The following is a 21,776-nucleotide window of genomic DNA, read 5'->3' as shown; positions in this document are numbered from 1 at the left end:
GCCACACTCTCCCTCAGCCCAGTCTCTTTTTGCACTGATTCCAGCTTGTCTTTCTCCCCTGGTAGATGTTTGACTGGATCACACACAACAAAGGCCTGTTTCTAAACAGCTACACGGAGATTGGGACCAGCCACCCTCATGCGATGGAGCTTCAGACGCAGCACAATCATTTCGCTATGAACTGTATGGTAAGCTGTTGTCAGATCCAACAGAGTCTGGCCTACAAGAGGTTTTTAGCAAAATGAAGGCAGTTAGTGGCTGGAGCTCCCACACCTCACACAAGCTGTGTGGAGGCTTCAGGGTGACAGTGGATGTAGAGGTGGTAATTGTTACTCTTTCATTCTTCCACTGAAGTTGGAAGATCTGTTTGACCTCTTTGACCCTCAGTTGCCTAATCTGTGAAGTGGGTACACTGTCTATCTTTGATGCATTGTGTTATTTACTCTGTATGTATAAAACACCTTAGTATACTCTTCAAGATGTAGTCAGTGCTCAAGAAATTTTAACTAACACCTATGATGTTACCCAATTAAAACAGGTGAGGAATATCCTAAAAATATGAGAGATGTCTCTTCTCTTCCCTCCTCTCCCTCCCCCCATTCTCACCTCTCATTTTCTTATTTTCCGCCACACATCCGTGTTACACTTCTCAGTTCTGCTTCAGTTAGGATGTGCTGTGGACAGCAGTCAGGAGCTTCCTTGTCCCGTGCCCTGACACCCGCTGGAGTCTTCCGCCACTGTGCACACATGGCAAATGAGGCCCACTGCCTTTGGGTCCTTTCTCCCGCTGCCTGGAGCATCTTGAGGAACCGTAAAGCCTACAGGACTAAATACGGGTCCGGAAGTAGGCAGTCTGTGAAGGAACCGCACCAGGAACTACCAAGAATGATGCTCATTCTAGCGAAGCGCACAGGCCTGAGAAGACCAGTAGTAGGGATGGCACGAGGCAGAGCCGTGTGCGGGCTCTGAAGGGCTGTGTGGCCCACCACGCCTCTGGCTGTGCTGAAAGTGGCACGGGAAATGGGAGGCACAAAGACTAGCATAGTGTGCTCAGGAAATGAAAGTGACAAAGGCCTGTGGAGCTGAGTCTCTGCGTGAGCGTCTGTGGCTCCCCCAGGAGGACCAGTGCTTGTTTGCTTTTTCTTTTATTACTTTCTGCGCATTGGTGTTTGCTCTGCATGCGTGTATGAGTGAGGATGTCGGATCTTGGAGCTATTGGCAGTTGTGAGCTACCATGTGGGTGCCAGGAATTGGATCTAGATCCTCAAAGAGCATTCAGTGCTCCTAAGCACTGAGCCATCTCTCCAGCCCCAGGGAGGACCATTTCAATGGCCTGCTCTTCTCTTGCTCTAACCATTCTAAGTGAGGGCCTCTGCATAGACTCTTGGACAGACTACAGAGTTGCCTCTTCTCTTGAGGAGTCAGAGAAGACATTAGCAAATCCAGTCACTTTAGAGAGAAATAGGGGACAGGGGAGGAGCCTGGAAGTGTTATTTTTCAGTCACTCCTCATGGCGATGTGCAGCCTAAGCAGAAAAGATACGGGCCTCGGTTTCCCCATGGTGACAGAGTGCCTGAGATCCACAGCCAGAGCAGGGAAGATACAGGGCTCAGTTTTAGAGCATTCAGCCTATGCTTGCTTGGCTCCTATTTCTGACAGTAGTACTGTGTATAATGCAGGAAGTGAGTGTGGATCAGAACTGCCTCATGGGGTCCAGGAAGCAAACAAAGGGAAGGGAGAAAGGATCCTAATAGACTTGCAGAGGCACACCTACTTCCTGTACCTGGACCCATCTTTACTAGTGCTATCAGCCAAGGACAAAGCTTAGCAAACACTCAGCATATGAATCTTTGGGAGACACCCCAAGCCCATTGTACATTGCTTTTACTTTAAAGGAAGATGGTTAAATATATTTTATATTCTCACTATTGTTCACACCTCCATGAAGAACCCTCTGTCTCTACTGCTTTGGACCTGCAAGGTCCTCTCGGGAGTCTGTGGGGAAGGAATGTAGGTGGGGGCTTGTCCAGCCCCCCGCCAGTGTTTTAAGGCACTTCCACTGGCTTCTGAGTGGATGGTAATAGGATCAGCCAAAAGAGGGTGCAAGGAAAGCCAAGAGAGAATTCCATAGGTTAGGGTTAGGACGGGGGGGGGGGGGGGGCTGCTCCAGGATGCAGCCAGTGTGGCTCAGAGCGGTGGGAAGAAGGCACCGGCAGTAAGGAATTAGCCAGACTGGCTAAGCTAGCAGTGAGTCGCAGGAGGCAGAGATTTGTCTTCCACTCAGGGGACCAGCATGGTCCAAAATAAAAATACACGAGTAAGTCGGGATTTGTGAATTGTGTGCCATCGCTCCATGTTGTCCACAAATAGCATTCAGCACGCTGGTGACTGTTGGAGTAGACTTTGGGACGAGTGGAAGATGAACTGTAAGGTCACACTGTGTGTACAACTGTAAGGTCACACTGTGCACACAACTGTAAGATCACACTGTGCACAACTGTAAGGTGACACTGTGCACACAACTGTAAGATCACACTGTGCACACAACTGTAAGATCACACTGCACAACTGTAAGGTCACACTGCACAACTGTAAGATCACACTGTGCACAACTGTAAGGTCACACTGTGCACACAACTGTAAGGTCACACTGTGCACACAACTGTAAGATCACACTGTGCACAACTGTAAGGTCACACTGCACAACTGTAAGATCACACTGTGCACAACTGTAAGATCACACTGTGCACACAACTGTAAGCTCATGCTATGCACAACTGTAGGGTTGTGCTGACACAACTGTAAGGTCACACTGCACACAACTGTAAGATCACACTGTGCACACAACTGTAAGGTCACACTGTACACACAACTGTAAGGTCACACTGCACAACTGTAAGATCACACTGTGCACAACTGTAAGATCACACTGTGCACACAACTGTAAGCTCATGCTATGCACAACTGTAGGGTCGTGCTGACACAACTGTAAGGTCACACTGTGCGCACAACTGTGCTGTGCACAGAGGAAAATGTAGGTTTGGTTTTGATCTTAAAGCCTGTATGCTTAGTTCTCTGATAGACACGGTAGGGATTTGAGCAGAGCAGAGGTTCTGAACATGGCATCTCCCCTTCTACACCCCAATTCCCACTCCTGGGAGAAAGGAGATCCATCTGAAGGCTCTCTATGGGCACGAAAAGGCGGCTTGAGTTTGTACAGAAAGGAGAACTTGTCATCACACACATAGCCTTTGGTTGCCAAGTACCTAGCTTTGAATTCCTGGGTTCTAGTCGGGTTCCTGCAGTTCTTTGTGATCGTCAGTGGCCCTGCCGTCTGGATCCTCATCAGGGTCGGAAGCCAGGAAGTAACAGTGTGTTTGTGTGCCCGCACTTGTGCATGATTGCTTTGTGGTTAACAGTGATGCCGTTTCAGTGAGCTGATTGATAATCTTACAGCTTTAAACATAGAATGTGGAACCCAGCTCAGAGTTGATGAGAATCGAGAGGGCGAAGCTGCACATGGGTACCAGGTGGTTCTGCTCGCAGACCGAGGCGCTGTCAGCAGGCTGTCCACAAAGGGCTCTGCGTTTCTTAGGGGGTGGGGAGGAGTCCTCTGTCTACATCCCTCACTGAAGCCCTTGCTCTGCCTCCCCCGCAGAACGTGTATGTAAATATAAACCGTATAATGTCAGTGGCCAATCGCCTGGTGGAATCAGGCCACTACGCCTCTCAGCAGATAAAGCAGATTGCAAATCAGCTGGAGCAGGAGTGGAAGGCGTTCGCAGCTGCCTTGGACGAGCGTAGCACCTTGTTGGACATGTCCTCCATCTTCCACCAGAAGGCCGAGAAGGTCAGTGCCCAGAACCTCCCAGCCCACAGCCCACAAGGCCAGAGCCAGGTCCTGCCCCCCGCCCCCACCATCTTGTGTAAGTGAGTCTACACGGCTTCTTAAAGGATTTGCTCTACCTGCTCTCAGCCTCACTGTTTTAGCCGCCGGTCACACCCATGGCTGTGCGAGCCTAGGTGGCACTTTTTCAGCTGTACTTGTTCTGTTTGCTTGCTCATCAGTGTGCATATGAGACAAGGTTCTTTGTGTAGTTCAGACAGGCCTGGAGCAAGTGGAATCACACAGCCTGCATCAAACATGGCAAGACCCCATTTCCACACGCTGTGGTGGGATTGCAGGTGTTCCCACGGTGCCCAGCACTTTTGTTCCTCAGGGGGTGTTTGTTGTTTGTTTGCTGTTTGTTTGTTTGTTTTTGCGGGGTGGGGGTGAAATAGAAAAAAAAAAACTTGCTTTAGTATTTTTGTTTTAGAGAGTGAAAACAGCCACTTGACCGTGCCCTGCAGTGTCTGGTATCTGGTAAATGCAGGTTGTGTATCTCTTAAATGAACCATGGGAAACCGGTCAGTCAGTGTTCAAGGTTCTGCTGAAGACTGCGTGGGTTAAACATCCTTACCTGGAGAATCCAAAGCGCTCTAAAATTTTTATTTTAAAAAATTTTTTGTTGTTTGTTTTTGGTTTTTGCATGGCTCAGAAGTTTCCCACTTCAGGTTTTCTCACTAGCAGTGTCTGGCCTTTCACAGTAAGCAGTAGCTGCTGCTTCTTTCTCTCCATCTTCTCTCTACTCTGTCCGTCCTCCCTGTCCTCACAGTCCTCCCTGTCCTCACAGTCCTCCCTGTCCTCACAGTCCTCCCTGTCCTCACAGTCCTCCCTGTCCTCCTCACAGTCCTCCCCATCCTCCTCACAGTCCTCCCCGTCCTCCTCACAGTCCTCCCCATCCTCCTCACTGTCCTCCCCATCCTCCTCACAGTCCTCTCCATCCTCCTCACAGTCATCCCCGTCCTCCTCACTGTCCTCCCCATCGTCCTCACTGTCTTCCCATCCTCCTCACTGTCCTCCCCGTCCTCCTCACTGTCCTCCCCGTCCTCCTCACTCCTTTTATTTGTATTATCTGCATTGGATACTGCAAGCTGTAGAATGCCTCTTACAGCGTCCACATCAGGGTCTTACGGAGATGTCCACGGCCCTTGGTAGCCAGCTGTGTGTATCCTAAGTTGGACGGGCCTTCTGTCACATGTATGGCTGCAAGCCCAGCCTCTCAGCAACAGTGTCTCCTCTGGGCAGGGGCAGTGGTAGGTAGGAGTTTTTGCCCTTTTTTGTTGGAGAAAGGATATTTCCAGGAGACCCCTCTACACCAGCATTCTTCCCACTCTCTTAGGTAAGGCTGGGTGTGCTCACCAGGAAAGGATAGATCCAGCCTTTGGTCTTCTGCAACCATAGGAAGGCTATACCAGTCTGGGCTACGTCGGAATAGCTTTGAGACAGCTTGACGCCCTTACTAAGTGATGCAGATCCTTGCCCCACATTGGCTTCGTGGGCTAAAGTTGAAAGAACTCTCATTCATGGCAGAGTTTGTAGATCCCACAACACGCCTCACCTCCTCAGCTTAGGCGCACACGTCTGAAAAGACACAGGGAAGGCAACAGAGGTAGACGGTAGTTGGCTTACTGGCATAGCTTCCCTCTCCTTTGAAGGAGGAGGAGCACTTTTCTAAGGCTTTGCATCATTGCATGATGGTTCTGAGAAGGAGAAAGTATCTCTTTCATCTCAAACTAGTCTCTGTTGTTGAGAGAAGTTGTCAATAAAACCAAGCAGACGCCCCAGCTTGCCCAGGGTTTCAGCAAGGCAGTCTTGCGTTACGCAAGACAGTAATTAGCAGTGATCTCAGCCTAGAAACCTTTAAAGTGTGAAGCAACGAAAGAAGCTCGTGGGATGCAAACAGGAAAAACATCTTAATGGCATCGTGAAAGCTGTGCGCGAGGCCTTCAGGTCTCACTGGTAGCTCTCTGCCAAAGGTAAACAAAACCCACACATCGAACGTTCTCTAAAGTAACAGGAGTCTTCCTCAGCATGAACTAACATGCTCTCCATGACCCTGGAGCTGCCACTGCTCCTCAGAGTACACAGCAGATACACCTGAGCATCCGACATCATCGTTAGAGAAAGGCAACTGTATACTCCTCACCTGTGTGCCTTTCTGGGGACCCCCGTCCCCCAACAGCAACACATACTGTGGCTGCTAAGTCATGAGATGATAAATTGCACACGGAGAGAACAGGAACACGGGAGGCAGTGCAGTCGGCTGGCAGTAATGTCTAACAGCCTGGAGTCTTTATGGAGGGATTCAGAACCGTGTAGACACCCAGGAGGTCAGTTGCTGCTCTGACCCATGGTTCGCCACCAAAAATTTCAAGCACGCTGCAACGTTGGAAGAGCCTGAGGTGTTTGGGTATAATGAAGGGCTGTAATTTAGAAATCTGAAGGAAAATAAGCCAGAACAGTATGGCTGAACAGGAATTCCTGAGATCCTATTAGAGCTCCAGGTCTCTGCACATAAAATAGTTAGAGAAGGAAGCCCAGCTGAGCTCAGGAGAGGACTGGTGAAAACGACCAGTGCGTGCGCACTGAGTCCCGTGCCCTGACACCCAGCACGTGCAGGAGAAGCAGTGGGGTGACTTTGCATGGGCTTCCTTACTCTCTTCCCCGCTGCCAAAAAGAAGAAACAGCCAGGGAGTCTTATAACGCAGGAAAAACAGCCCGATATAAGGTGAACAGGAGGAGGTGGGCTTCCCTGTGTGCTTAGGCTGGTTTCAAGTGTGTCTGGAGAGGGCTGGGCAAATGGACACCGTGAGTTAGGTTTCCATCCCAATCACCTCTTTGAACCTCATCCGGAGTTTTCATGAGGAACTTGAATCTCATTGGGGGACACGGTCAGGTACAGGGCCCATTAGCTGCCCTGCTGATGGCGGCAGGCTTCTCTGTTCGGGTTCCATGCCTCAGTGAGCCGCGTAGCGTGCCACCCCTGCCTCCACGAGCTCCGTGTTGGCAGTTTCCACTGGCGTTGTAAGCCAACAAGAATGGTGCTTCCCCGAGTCGTCCCCACCATCTCTCACGTCCTGTCTCCACTGATGGCCGAGCTGGAATGTCAGTTTGTGGACAGGAAGGTGACCCTCCAGTGCACTTTAGTAGGTACAGTCTAGGGACCTGCTGTGTGACCTGATTCCGGACCCTGAACTTTGCATGAAGCTTCTTTTCTGAGCCAGCAGTGATACTACAGGGTTTTCACGAACAATCCCTTCTTGGGTGACTACCTGCCTGCCTTTCCTCTCCCTTCCCTGCTGAGCACAGACCTGACCTGAGAGGGGGGAAGCCATCTAATCGGCTTAATTGAATCAGCCCCCTTTAATTGGGCCTTCTGTGCTTACTTTTGACACTCGCCCGTGAAGGGTTCTGACAGTACCTCCCCAGGAAACCCGCCAGTGATTTCTCCTTATGGAGGGGGACTGGAGATGTGGGTGGCAGCAGGGGGAAGGGAAGTGAGATTCGAACCACAGTTTGCAATCTGCAGCCCGAGCTGAGCATCCTAGGCTGCCTCTCCATGTTCCCCCTGCTCCCGTTGCATCTCTCAAAAGCCCCGAGTGGGCTGCCTGCCCTTCCGAACCTCAGATGAGAGGTTTGAGAGTCTCGGTCTTTCCTGTAAGCCTGGTAAAGGAAAAGGAAGCTGCAGACGTCCCCCCATGAAGCTCACCCTGCTGTTGAGCCCTCCTGGGGTATGGGGAAGAGTGGGCTCTGCTCACTGTTGCTGGGGTGCAAGGGAGGTAGAAGGATTTCAGTGTGGGCTGGGAAAGCCAGCCAGGACAGGACAGACAGACAGGATACCCCAGGGGTTCCACTAACTGCCGCCGGGGCTCCTGCGGCACCCACCCTCCCTTCCCCCACCTGACCTCTGGGGATGGAGTCCATGATCCACATCCCAGTGGAGAATCGGAAGCAGCCATTTGCAGTGATATCCAGCCATGCTGCTGTTTGCTTACCCTCTCCCTCAGCTACACTACCTATCCACATCCCGATGTAAAGTGTCCCCCTCTATACATAAAGGCTTAGTGGTCCATAGAAATAATGTTTCCTTCCTTCCTTCCTTCCTTCCTTCCTTCCTTCCTTCCTTCCTTTCTTGCCCTCCAAGTACATGAGCAATGTGGACCCGTGGTGTAAGGCCTGTGGTGAAGTAGACCTTCCCTCGGAGCTTCAGGACCTGGAAGATGCCATTCACCATCACCAGGGGATCTACGAGCACATCACCCTCGCCTACTCTGAGGTAAGAGTGTGTTTCAGTTCGAGTGCAAGGCATTGGTGGCTCTGAATCAGAACTCTAAAGCCACACCACGGGATGCTCTGGGGCGCTCAGGAGAACCTCTGCGTTAAACGGCTGGTTAGTTATCCAGCGTTTGGAGTCCTACTAAGCACGGAGCTAGGGTTAGTGAGTAAGGAAAAGTAAGGATTCCGAACCCCGTGATGCTTGGTCTCATGGTGGCCAGAGTCTCCATGTCTCGAGACTGTCAGAAGTGAGGCCGCCTGTATTGTTAGCTGTCAGGTAATCAAAATCCCAGGCTCCTTGTCTACATTTGGGAACCCTGCACTGCTAAACAGTTTAGTCAGATTCAGTGTGTCGTCACCAGGGAAACTTGTTAGGAAGAGAACCAGCTTCACCCTCATGCTCTGGATTACAAAACATCCACTGTTTTCACCAGGGTGCAGGGCTTGCTGCTTTAGATATCCAAGTGTACTAGTCACCATGTTATAGGCATGATCACAATACTCAATAAAAAAACAGCCTAAGGCGAAAAGGATTTATCTCGCCTCGTGAGTTCAGGGCCTAGGGCTCCTCACACAGTTGTTAAACAAGAAACAGGGAGACGGAGGCTGGAACCAGGGCCCGGCTACAACCTTCTGAAACCCATTTCTGGTGACGGTCTTTCACTTGCTAAGCCCACCTCTAGATTGCAGAGCATCCAAATAGTGTAACAACCCCCCTAGGGGGGGGAACCAGGCGCGACACGGATTGTAAATTTTGAGGCGCTGCATTATGTCTGTGGTGCGCCCCTTGTCTCGTTTGCTGTTGCTCGCTGTGGTACCATGCTTTGTGGCCCTGCTGCTCACAGTTCTGCAGTGTCCTTCTGTCCCCACAAGTGAGGACATCGGGACATGGAGGAGAAAGGGCCTGTGCCAGGCCAGCAGGTAGAGTGCAGAGCTGCATGAGCCAGGCTGGCTGCACAGCAGGTAGAGTGCAGAGCTGCATGAGCCAGGCCAGCAGGTAGAGTGCAGAGCTGCATGAGCCAGGCCAGCAGGTAGAGTGCAGAGCTGCATGAGCCAGGCTGGCTGCGCATGCCCAGCTGCCACTGTCTGTCACTGAGTCAGGGGAGGGCCCAGACACAGATAGGTTGTGGAGCAGTGATTCTACACCAGCAGGTCTTGACCCCTTTGGGGATCAAATGATTCTTTCACAGGGGCGGCCTACGACCATCAGAAGTATGAGATACTAACATTACTGTTTGTAACAGTAGCAAAATCACAGTTACAAAGCAGCAATAAGAATAACTTTGTGGTTGGGTCATCACCCCATGAGAAGCTGTGTTAAAGCGTAGCAGTGTTAGGAAGACTGAGGGCCACTGTTGGGGACTGTCCTCACCCCTGCTTCGCTTGCCTGGCTGTGTGGGTTAGGGCCACTGTGGCTGTGATGAACTAAACACAGCTGGAGGAGTTCCGTTTCTCTGCTCATCACTGGAGGGTGTCAGAACACGAACTCACGCAGGCCATGGAGGGATGCTGCTTACTCACTTGCTCAGCATGGCTTGCTCAGCCTGCTCTCTTACAGAACCCTGGACCACCAGCCCAGCAATAGCACCACCCACAGTGAGCTGGGCCCTCTCCCATCAGTCCCTAATGAAGAAAATGCCCTACAGCCTTGCATACAGCCCAGTCTTATGGAGGCTTTTCTCAGCTGGGCTTCCTTCCACCTAAATGACTCTAGCTTGTGTCAAGTGGACACACACTTAGTCGGTAGGTTGTGATAAGGATGATACTCCAAGATATAGGGGTGGGGCAGACATTCCCCAATCTTTTTGTTCTGCAAGCTTTTCTCCATTCTCTGTAAGAGAAAGCATCTGTCCTGCCCCATGCTGATGTCTGTTGAGACGCCTCAGTGGGAAAGGCTTCAAGGTCCCCACAGTGGCTGGACATGGAGATACATCCTTGCTGGGCTTAAGTTAGTCCTTGGTCAGAGTCGAGTTTCGACAGCTGGCCCTGTGTGTCCTTGGGCCCAGCTCTCCTGACGCCTGCTGTCTACAGGCAGAGTACTGCTGTTCTCCATTGAGGGCTTGCCAGGTCTCCTTTCGGTCACAGTCACCCTTCTGCCCTAAGAGAACCTTCCTTCTTTGAGCACCATCTTCTGTTTCTGTGGAATTGAACAGGTCGGTTCTGTATTTCTTAGTTGTGCACACATAGCTAGTTAGCTGTCTGGAGAAGGAGGGTCTGCTCACCTGAGGGATAGCCCTTTGTATAGTCCACCTGAAAACCGGATGAAGTTTTCATGTTTAGAGCACATTGACTTCCCTCGGGTGGCATCTCTGTGCAGCATCTGGTTCTGACCTGCAATGAAGAAAGTGAAGGACCCTGGTGCTCACGATGAAGCCGTCCGTCAGGTACCCACTCTGACATGATGCTTTCTCCAGCACTCCTGTCTGATCACCGTGCTGGGCCTGCACCAGGCAACCGCACACCCTGTCCTCAGACCAGGAAGGCATCGGGCAGCCTCTGTTCTCAACACAGCTGGTTCCGCTCTGTGAGGGGACTGGTGGAGAGAACACACAGGATACACCAGGATTACTTTTGCTGACTGTTGCCAGCTTCCCCTGGTACTCCTAGCTGTATACAGAATCTCTATTTCCCATTCGGAGCATGCCTTTACCTCTGGTATAGTTTCATTCCAGTGTAAACTGGTTCATAGTAACTGGATGGTGTGGAAGCGCCTCCAACTGAGATGCGGTGGAATGGCCCCTTGTTCCCACATTCACAGACCCACACTTGCCCTTGTCCAGCGTGTGCCACAGTTTCGCTTTGTCCACTGCCCGTACAGACATTCTATCATAGACCCGTTCATAGCCTCTACGTGAATGGTCCGTAGATGTTGTCTGATTGCGTTAATATGTCTGGCTCTTTCCCTGAATTTAATATCTTAGCTGGTCTATCCCAAGCCGGGGGAATCGGCTACTCTGTGCACCCCCCAGCACATTTCTGCTCTGATGTCACAGGAGAGCTCACATAGTTAGCCTGTGACAGATACCACATGGTGGCAGTGACGCAGCAATACCAGTCTGTCCTCCTCACACCTGTCCCATGTGTACCATGTCCTAGCCTCCACAGAAGACCGGCGTCGTGTTTGTCTGGTCAGCTAGCCATCACTTTCCACTGTTCTTTCTGTGTCTGTTGGTGGCTTCCACCTTGAGGAAGAAGCAGCCTCCTTCCCCCCCCCCCCCTGAAAGCTTGTGCTTTATGAGTTGTACCTGGCACTCTATTTTGATGCTGACTTTGCCCAGGTTTTTATCAAGCACCCTTCGAACATTTTGTTACTTTCCAGCATAGCAAGATGCTCCAAGGTCCTCTTATACCTTCCCTGGTTACTCCCATGGTCTGCTGTCCCAACTAGTCAGGTGGATCCTTGCATTGTTGTATACTGTTTAGAAAAGAAGGCTAGAACACTGTTTGCTTATGACTGTCAATGCTTCTATGCTCTGTAATGTGGAGGTGCATGTGTCTGTCTGCCCACCACTCACTCGTACAAGTACACACACACACACACACACACACACACTGCATCCATCTACTCACACCCTTATCCCTCCATTTATCCACCCACCCATCCACCCCCTCACCCACCAACCCTCCACATGCATGCTTACACATGTACATATAACATTCTCCCTGTGTCTGTACACGTATGTTACAAACACAAATGCCACCATTTCTTGCAGCCTGCCTGCTCAGGGCTCATGACTCCCTTCTGTAGGAAACAGGCTCCTCTTGTCCTTGTCAACTGATGTGTTCACTCTGTGTCCCTGCTGTCTCCCAGACGTGTAGTCCCTCTTTCCAGCTTTTCTGATGCCGGCTCTTTAGGAAGCCATCCCTCACCACCTCAGCTCCGGGATGGTCTCCTTCCTGCCAGAATCTGAGAAAGCCTGGGCTGCTTTGGGTTTTGTTTTGTCTGGTTTTGAAGTCATTATCCCTCCTCCCAAATCAGTGTTTTCACACTCGCTTTAGAATGCAGCTTCTTGCACCCTACCTTAAGAGGTGGCAGACTTCCATTCTTGGGTTTCTATAGTAACAGAGGGACCACCATGCTTGTGACTTAGAAGCCACTACCTGAGAAGTAATTCTGTCTTGTTCTCAAGAGCCCTGGGTCTGCAGCTACAGGTCCGGTGAGGGTAGCCAGTCCATAAGCAGGCTGCCTCTCACCTGAGCTTCTTTCTCTGCCTCACTGTCTCCTTCGTTTTCTCTACACACATTTTTCTTTAAGGAACAAGACCTACGTGTAGTTTCTCGCTTACCATGGAAACCTTTTGCCTTTTGTGTATTTTGTCCCCTTTTCTTGGGACCATCATATCACACTTAGAGATCAGCATCATCCCTTTGACTTCAGTCACCCTTCCCGGGGGCTGTTTGCTTCTCTTTGGGTCATTGTTGGTAAAGCCTTGAGTCGTGAGGCCCCAGTAGACCTTCTTTGGGCAAGTGAAGCATCTTCCTGCAGGTTCTCAGCTCAGAATCTGATTTATTGAAAAACGCGGAGAACCAAGTGCTGGAACTAGGCTAGGCCAGCCCCAGGGGGTTTGTGGGACCTGTTTTCAGGCAGCTCACCAGGACCCACATAATAGAGTGTGTTGTTGTGGTCATTAGGAACTACCGAGGAAGCAAACCAGAGGGGGTTTTGTGCAGATTTCCCCTAAATGTTAAGAACAAACACACCTTTGAGTTAGTAAGTTTAAATTACCTTCAGCTATGGTTTGCTTTTGTCAGTACATGCATTCCCCACTCTTGCAAGCAGTAGAACACATCAGTTCGTGCACATATTAATAGAATGCTTATGAAATGTGATTTGATTGTCTATCAAACTGTCTATCAAGTCCCAGGCCTCACATTCCAAGGGAAACAAAGATCAGACTGGAAACTGAGCCACTGTGATCTTGAAACAGTTGTGGGAAACCCTGCTCTTTGACAAGAAGTCTGACTTCCTCCTTGCCACTGCCTTGCCTTGTGGGGGTGGGCTGGTGCCCTGGGTGCCAGCCACTTAGAGACCACTTAGGCCCCACTTGCTTCTGTAGTTAGGGACATGCAGACTGTACCACTCACCAAACACCATCAGCTTGACACCACTTCTTCTAATGTTGAAAATGTGTCTTGTTTCTGTTTTGTTTGTCTCTGTTGTAGCTGAACATGTGACCACCTTCCTTCATGAATTTTCTTCACATTGTTGTGCGCCACTTCAAATGTTTCTGTAGGGCGCAGCTGCCATCTTTGTAAGCCGTGGAGTGTATTTGTCTCATGTGTTACTATGTTTCCAAAGGGCATGCATGTTTTACTCAAAAGCTACTGAAATACATGTGATGTGGCACTGTTGAATGTACGGAAGTTAACACTTTGTAAGTACTAAGTCCCTGCCAGCTAACTGAAGTAGAACGTTCTTGTAAAGGTGTGGAGAAATGCCTGGGTGGACTTGCTTAGGGAACTCAGTGCTGCCCTTTTCAGAGGGAGAGAGGGTTCAGCCTCAAGGCTCACGCTGCGGATCCTGCTGTATTCAGATCACTCGATACAGTGTACTAACAAGCTGGAGCTTAGGAATTCTTTCCAGGGTAAGTTCAGTGAGAAGTCAGTAATTTGGAACAACCATTGAGTCCCAGGAAATGAAGCACCCTAGGGTGTAGCAGGAGCCGTGCCAGCGACTCAGCCCTGAAACAAATTGTGTTGGTCACCTAACCCACCGCATGTAATTTAAATGTTCATAAGCCATGTATATGTTATAGTATGTTGGACACAACAGGAAGGTCATTGATGACCAGGAATGTTCCAGTTTATAAACACCCCAGAGTGTGCAAACACGCTAGAAGAGATTAGGCATTGAGGCTGGCCACACATGCAAACCTGCTGTGAATGAATACAGCCAGTTAAGATGGCACTGGAAGAGTGTTTCCATCAGGAATGTTCACACTGAGACGGAACTGGCAGGGAGATGTGTTGAGTGATGAGTGGCCCTCACAGGTTGTGCCTTCTGCCCAGGAAGCCTGTTCATCGTGTTGCTAGAAAGACGAGGGGAAAGGGCAGTTTCTCACTATGTGCAGATGCCCTCCTTAGCTGAGTGCCCACATCCCAGTCGGTCATAGGAAACCCAAGCCTCCCCCACCCCGAAGTCACTGCAGAGGGGCACGCAGCATCTCCAAGGGCAGCAAGTCTCTCTGGGCTGGTCTTCGCATGTTTTCTTTCAGCACACATTATCTTTGGTTAACAGGGTTCTTTCTTACCTGGTCACTGTCATTTACGTTTTGCTGTAAGGATGTGTCAGGTGAGTTTTAGACTCGGTGCAGGTATGAAGAACCACTGTTACATTGTTGCTCACAGCACCCTGGGAGGATGAGACTAGAGCTGGTCCAGGGCTCCCTGGGGCAGCACTGCGCTGCTGTGGGTGAGCATCTGTTCCAAGGTCCTCTAGATTCCAGGTCAGTTGCAGTTCGGGCTGTTGTCTGCTCCCTTTACTGAAGTCTGAGTGGTTTTAGGTTTGTGTTCCTGTATGTTGTCTCATCAGGTGACCTTTTCTCTGCTGCCTATGCCATAATTATTCATAATATGAATTCCTAAATGAGAAAGACACTTATTTTCCACTACCCCTGTTTTCTGTGAATAGACTAAATGCTCTCTTTGAATCGCACCTTGATAATTAGCTACTGAAGTACAACACCGTGGTGGATTCCCAAGCAGAGTTCCTTCTTTAAAGTTCGAATACCAGACAGAGTGGTGCTTCTTGGTCTGCTTTAGTTTTGTAAAGTAAAGCTGTTCTTTGGTTGGTGAAAAAGTTTGCTTTTTTTTTGCCCTGTTACTTAGTCACTCGTTCTGACTAAGATCCAGCATCAAAATTGTGGTGACTTCACCGTTGACCCTGGCGAAGGGCTGGTTGGTTCCTGTTATGTGGACAGGTAGAGAGCAGCGTCTCCTGCTTTATGCTATTGGAAGTTTATCTTGACCTATAATGTCTGGTTCTATGATGTCATCGGATAATCGATGGACGGTTTCACTTTCATTTTATCTACCTGAGGTTGCACGTGGCTGTTGTGTGCAGCGTGCGTGCACCTGATCACAGGGTCTGCACACAGCCCGCACAGAGTAAGTAACCTTCTCTCCTGTGTGTTGTGAGCAGGTGAGCCAGGATGGGAAGTCTCTCCTTGATAAGCTCCAGCGCCCCCTGACCCCCGGCAGCTCTGATTCCCTCACAGCCTCTGCCAACTACTCCAAGGCGGTGCACCATGTCCTGGACGTCATCCATGAGGTGCTGCACCACCAGCGCCAGCTCGAGAACATCTGGCAGCACCGCAAGGTCCGGCTCCACCAGAGGCTGCAGCTCTGTGTCTTCCAGCAGGACGTTCAGCAGGTGGGTGCCCCTGGCTCTGGCTTCTGACTGCGACCTGGTGCTCTGAGCGTCAGCTGACACCTGGGCTGAGCTTTGCTGTCCTAGCTGCTCCTTCTCACTTTCATTGACCTGGGTCAATGTGGCTTTTTCCTATAAAACAGATAGTGCCACCAATGGTATACAGTAAGGGCTTAATAATGTGTCGGGTGGACTTTATGGCTGTCCATTTCTGCATAGTCAGCACCTCCTTTGTTACTTGCGCGGTCCTCAGCCTGCTGTGTGTGCTGTTGGACCTAAAGCTGGGGGAGCTCCCAGAAGCTGACATTGCTATGGCAACAGTGAGCTCATGTCTTTGGCCTAAAACTTATGGGAACTGGCGTTACAGTGTGCGAGTCCTGGGCATGAAGATGTCTGTGTACCTGCTATTCTGGCGTCCCGAAGGTCGGCCTGAAGCCGCAGTGGTTGTTTTGGAGTCAGACCAGCCTCCCCCTTTTGATGTCAGTGAGTTCCTGTGTCAGAGTCAGGCAGGTTCAGGGGGTTCAGGTTTCCATCTCCCAGGAAACCTAAGAGTTAAGTGGGGTTTCTGCTTAGAGTTTACCCTGCCTGCTGAAAACTGTTCTGAAAAAAGACCCTCCCCGTGGACATCAGTCAGGGTAAATCTGGTGACGTTATAATACTTAGGAGAATTGTGTCATCTGGGCTTTTCACCCTCTGGGCTTGACCATGTCTCTAAAATGCTTTAGCAGTGGTCATTCGGGTGTTGTTACTACTTTTTACCCCGGGAAGCGTGGAGAAGGGGGTGGGGTGGGGCCGGCCTCTTAGCTGGTAAAGCAGTGAGCACCGGAGGGAAACCACCAATTCTTCCACTGGGCGGATGAAGGACACGTCCTCTCCCCGGGTCTCATTCCATGACACACTTGTGAGTTACTATACTTTCCAACATGGCCTCTGTTCTCCCCGAGGACACAGAAGCAACGTGGTCTCTTTCCCTGGCTGTTTGGGACCTGTGTGTTGTGGGAGTAGTTGCTGGAACTTCGTAGGCTAGGGGAAGGCACTGAGAAGGAAGCCCTTGTGAAGAGCCTCAGGGTCAGTTATCTGATCTGGCACCGAGTACCTGAAATTGAAAACAGTATACATTGCAAGGGAAGATAGCTGTAATTCTGAGCTCACCTGCTTAAGCCAGCATTTACAGATTATCAGGTTGACCATCAGGAGGAGAAAGTGTCTTCAGACCACACACGCTAATGCCCCTGTCACATCACACAGAGACAGATGTCACCACTCAGGGGAATACTTACTGACTTATAATGCTCTGGACCTGTTCATGAAAACAGGAAACATCTAAGTAGGTTTGACTTGCGATGGCAAAGCTCAAAACCAGAAAGATGAACCCAAACAAACAAACGCGTTGCAGGAAGGCTCACAAAGCCTACAGGGCTTCTCGATCTCGGTTTCATCCTATCAAGCAGAGCCGTGAGCCTAGGATACAAAATGAGCAGAACAACCCGGAGCCGCATTGGAGAAGGCCGCTAGCTGAAGACAGATCTGGACAGATGAAAACATCTGTAAGAATAAAGAGGCCAGTTATCAGTCCCATCGGCGTGTGTTTGTTTGGGGTGATGAAAAGCATCCGCAAGTATTTTGCAGGGATAAGAAATGCAGAGCTTTCTGACCAGAGACAGGGAAGGATTACTGTTTCCTGTCCGCAGCCCTCCTAGCAGAGAGTCCTTACCAGAACATGGACCAGACTGCTGCCCAGGGACTGTGCCGTGGATGGGGAGTTTAGCCAAGTGGTTAATTTTTCATCATCTTTGTACGGACACAGATTGGGATGGTAGTAAGGGGTTTAGTCAGGGGCAGTTGGTCTGGGTTCCAGATCCCATTCAGAGGACAGAGGCCTGGGGAGTGGGGCTTGTTGGTACAGGCTTACCCAGATCACAAGTCCTGGCTGCTGGCTGCTCTTGCCTTTGCCACTGTTAGCTTGAATGAGACTTTTGCCACGTTTCCTGACAGTCATGTAATACACGTTTCCATTTCCTGTTTCCTGTTGAGCAGCCCTCATGGAAGGCTTATCTACATTAAACAGGGAATGCGGTGTTTTCACCGAGCTTGGTTTTTATGTGAAGGCAACGGCGCCTCCTGCCCCACACTTGTTCAGGTCGGGTCAGTAACAGTCACGGAAGGCATCCAGCGCAGCATGCTCTCAGACTTGTTTTTCTGTCCCACCTGTCCAGTTTGCCCGGCTCTTAGAGTGTTGGGACTCAGTTACCCAACACAGTAAGGTACATGGCCCCGCAATCTACTTTTTTGAGGCCAGCCAGAGCATCAGAAGCTCACCAGGCAGGGGGACCTCTCCCTTAAAACTCTCCCTCCATCTGCTCGCAGGAACCTCATGTGTGAGCAGCATTCTGGATTCACCCCCTAGAAGCATTCCTTCCACACAGACACCATATTACAAAACATGTTCTCCCAGGCAGTTAGTCACAGTGGTTAGGCACCAGTGGTCCCAGCTACTAAAGTTCACTCAAGCCTAGGAGACAAAGGCCAGCCTAGGCAGCATAGTAAAACCCTGTCGGAGACAAACAAACTAAAAGACAATGAGGAAACCTTTCTTAAGTCACTGAGCAGATCTGGTCATTCTAGAATCTTCTCACCTGGATATATATATCTTTCTCTCAGTGGGGGTGCAGAGGTACTGTATTTGTTGTGTGAGTCCTCTTTCTGGGGAGATATGAACAGATACAGGCTCCTGTCAAGAGAGAGCAGCTAGGATAACCCAAAGTAGGATCACACCAACGTCCATTTGGCGAACAAGAGAAAAGGTGACCCAAAGGAAACCACTCCATCAGAAGCTCTCGCCACACCATGGACGACAGCTTCCCCATAGCCGTAGAGATGGATTCCCACTTTAGTTAACCTTCTAGAATCAGTACAATCCAGCACCTCCCAAGACCACAAGACTATGCACAGTTAGGACAAAATCACATACTGTCTTTATAATGTTTATGACGTGACCTCAAAGGAGGGTCTATTAACAGGAAACACTGTTCACTTGGAGTGCTGAGGCAGGGGGTCATCTCCCGTTGAAGGCGAGCCTGCAGGTACACAGTGAGTCCTAGGGTAATTTGAACTACATTGTAAAAATCTTTTTCAAAGTAGAAACATACCATTGCTGTATAACTATGCAGTATGTCTTTTAAGCAGTTGCTAGAGGGCTGCAGGTATATACATCTTACCTGGGCTCTGTCTCCAACATGCACACACACACACACACACACACACATACACACACACACACACACAAACACATTGTTGAAGTGGACATGTCTTTGTGTTTTATCTGCATGTTCTCTGGGTTACCAGAAGTACTGTGGTTCGGTATACCCTTCCTCAGGCAATGTCAGATTTCTTGTCTAGTTTGTGCAAACAGCATTTTTAGAGATGGGAATGCAGTTTATAACAGATACTGCCACAGCTTCCAGCCAGACTTTCTGCCTTGTCACCCAGTGTGCTCGTGCCTAGGACCATATACTGGGTCAAGCCCTGCATTTCAAGTGTTTCTCTTGAGTTATCTCCCTGGAGCCTTTGTTGTTTGTTTAAAAGGGACCACAAGGAAAGTCTGCACGGACTGCATCCCAGGGAATAGGTGCAGGTTTAGAGCCAATACTTTTCAGACCTTAGCTTTGTCATCTGCAAACGTGCAGCGAGGTCTGGACACCTCCAATAATCACGCGCACGAGGATTTCCAAGCACACACTGAAGGGCTCAGCAGGATTAGACTCCTTCACGAGGTTTGATATTTATTCACAAGCTCTTATCACCAATAAGCACCAAGAGGTACGAGTCCCCAGAGTCTGGTAGATTAGGTGGCCAGCCCCTCTTGCAGAAAACTGTTTTACAGATTGGGTATGGCTTTTAAGGTGGCCAGAACCCTGTCCACCTGCGCAGGAGAACATGTCAGGGGGTTGTCCACGAGCGCTTGCCAGTTGGCCTTCACCAGTTTGAGTCTCTACTTTTACAGAACCACTTCGCCCCAGTAGTCTGAAGTGTTCTGATGTTGGAGGGCCTTTCTCCTTCCCGCAGTACCAGCACCTACCTACCCGTGAGCCGCGCCAGCCCAGAAGAGGTTAGGGTAACAGAAGCTTAAGAAAAATGGCTGGGAGGCGGCCTCCTACCTTACACCTTAGCTCCTCCACAAAGTAACCAGAACTCTGACCCCTTCTGCTAAATGGGGGTGACGATGGATTGCCCTTGCCTGGTTCGTGGAAGGATCAGAGGCTTACTGGCACACAGTGGTGTGCCAGGCCTGCTGCGGCAGCAGGGGCTCAAACGTCCAGATGACGGTTAGTTCACATAAGCACACTGGCCATCGTGGTCAGGCTTGTCATTATCCAGCGATTTCCCTTTTCATTACCAAAGGGGTCAGGTCAAACCATCCGCACCTTTAGCTGAGGCACTGGTGTCTTTTCAGTGCCTTGACCTTGGGGTTGTCCACTAGAGGGCGCTGAGGAACAGGAACGAGGTTCACACCCTGCCTTCTGTATGGAGAGGAAGATTTTTTTTGTTCTGCTTCTGAGCCATGTAGCTGAGGAAAAAGATTTAACTTTTGACTTGTTCTTCAGTTTGAGGAGGAGACCCATGTTCGCCTTATTGTTTGGGGCTGGGATTTTTTGGGACTATTTATTTATTTATTTATTTATTTATTTATTTATTTATTTGTGGGACAGAATTGCCAACCATTGGCTACAGCTGTGATCAGAGATGGCCGGCTGGACTTGGGTGATAAAATTCCAGGACTTGCTAATCTTCTCCTATTTAAATGAAGGGCTTGTGCACATGTCTTCCAGATGCTGTAACTTACGCAAATATATTAATCCGCAATCTCCTTGTCAAGAAGGAAAATTGACCCAGACTTTCTAAAGAGACAGTAGCCTTGTGGGAGACTTGGGAACTTGAGCTCCCAACCATCTGCTCTTATCTGAATAAAATGCCGGGTACCTGCACATTGCTTCAGTTGCTTTTGTGTTAGAAGCACATCATCAGCAGTATTTTTACAGTTCTGTTGGACAGACCCATTGCTAAAGTGAAAATGGCTGCTATCACCCCACGTGAACCACACAAGATAGTTTTAATTCCAAGCTTTGCTTCCTGAAGTACTTGTCAAAGGGTTAAAAAAATTGAAGTGTGGATATTTGCTCCCTCTAGCTATCTAGAAAACGTTTGTCTCCAACACTGTGAAGCCATGCCTTGCTTCAGGTCTCTGTAAGCGAGAGTAACAGCCGAGCTTCTGACTTTGCCGTGGCCTGGTTTTTGGTTTGGTTTGGTTTGCTTTTGGTTTGGTTAGGTTTGGTTTGTTGTTGTTTCTAAGTCCAGGAATATAAAGAATATACCGTAGAAAGTTGTGGGGCTTTGTTTGTTTTTGTTTCTTAAAAGTCTTCCCCCCACTGTCCCTTCAAGATATTACAGATCGGTGATAGGTTGGAGCTTAGATCTTGCTTTTGCACTTTTTAAATCCTTTTCAAGGTTAAAATACTTTCTTGTTTATTAAAAGTTTATTATAAAGAACTTACAAATTAAAATATCACACACTGAAATGTGCCACACCCAAAGTCTACACCTCTCAGTGAACTTCTGTCTAGCCTGCTGCCCTGAAGCTTCCGGGTTTCCTGGTGGCCTCCCCAGTTCTGTGTGGAGTTGGCCATGTTCTCTCAGACGGTCGTTAAAGAGTTTGAGGTTGGGACACTGCTTTTCAGAGCGGAAAAGTGAGGCACACTTAACTAAGGTCTCCTCAGCAGACCCAGATCTACTGGCAGCAGGTGGAAAGAACAGTCTGCCTGCAGAGTCCCTTGCTGTCTTTATAATCCCAACAACCAGTGGTGTGTGGTGAGCAGTAGCTCAGATGGAATGGAGTATTTACAGCCTGAGCCAACCCAAGAGCTTCAAGGAAGACGCCAGAGGTCCAGGTGTGCGCGTCAGCCGTGGGGTTGCTGCTGTGGTTCATGGGGGCACGTTTAAATCCTCAACCGCCGGTGCTTATCACAGCTGACTGGGAAGGAAACCAAAGCTGAGAAAACATAGGGAACTTCCTCCACGCACGAAGTCACATCGGTCTGTGTTCGGACGGGTGGGGGTGGAAGGCGCAGAACCGTAGTGCCTTTCAGGGCAGAATCAGCAGAGCTGACGCGTTGGACCACACTGGCAGCATCCAGATAGAACCAGGGAGCAAGATGATGGGCAGGTGGCCGGCAGTGCAGGAAAGCATCCAAA

The 21,776-nt window shown here is 49.7% G+C and overlaps 1 protein-coding gene across 2 annotated transcripts in view; it reads left to right on the top strand.

Moving 5' to 3' along the window:
- Positions 1-21,776, top strand: part of TRIO (trio Rho guanine nucleotide exchange factor) — a 276,470-nt gene that overhangs the window by 113,937 nt on the left and 140,757 nt on the right. For both annotated transcript variants that reach the window (XM_080933897.1, XM_080933896.1), the window contains exons 6-9: positions 66-188; positions 3,659-3,850; positions 8,028-8,159; positions 15,300-15,530. In XM_080933897.1, coding sequence (XP_080790023.1) covers positions 66-188; positions 3,659-3,850; positions 8,028-8,159; positions 15,300-15,530 — 678 coding nt within the window. The remainder of the gene's footprint in view (positions 1-65; positions 189-3,658; positions 3,851-8,027; positions 8,160-15,299; positions 15,531-21,776) is intronic.

This window comes from Micromys minutus (assembly GCF_963924665.1).
Source record: "Micromys minutus genome assembly, chromosome: 20".
Classification (NCBI taxonomy): Eukaryota; Metazoa; Chordata; class Mammalia; order Rodentia; family Muridae; genus Micromys; species Micromys minutus.
The sequence above is the reverse complement of the archived record's forward strand: the minus strand, read 5'-3'. Positions and strand labels throughout refer to the sequence as shown.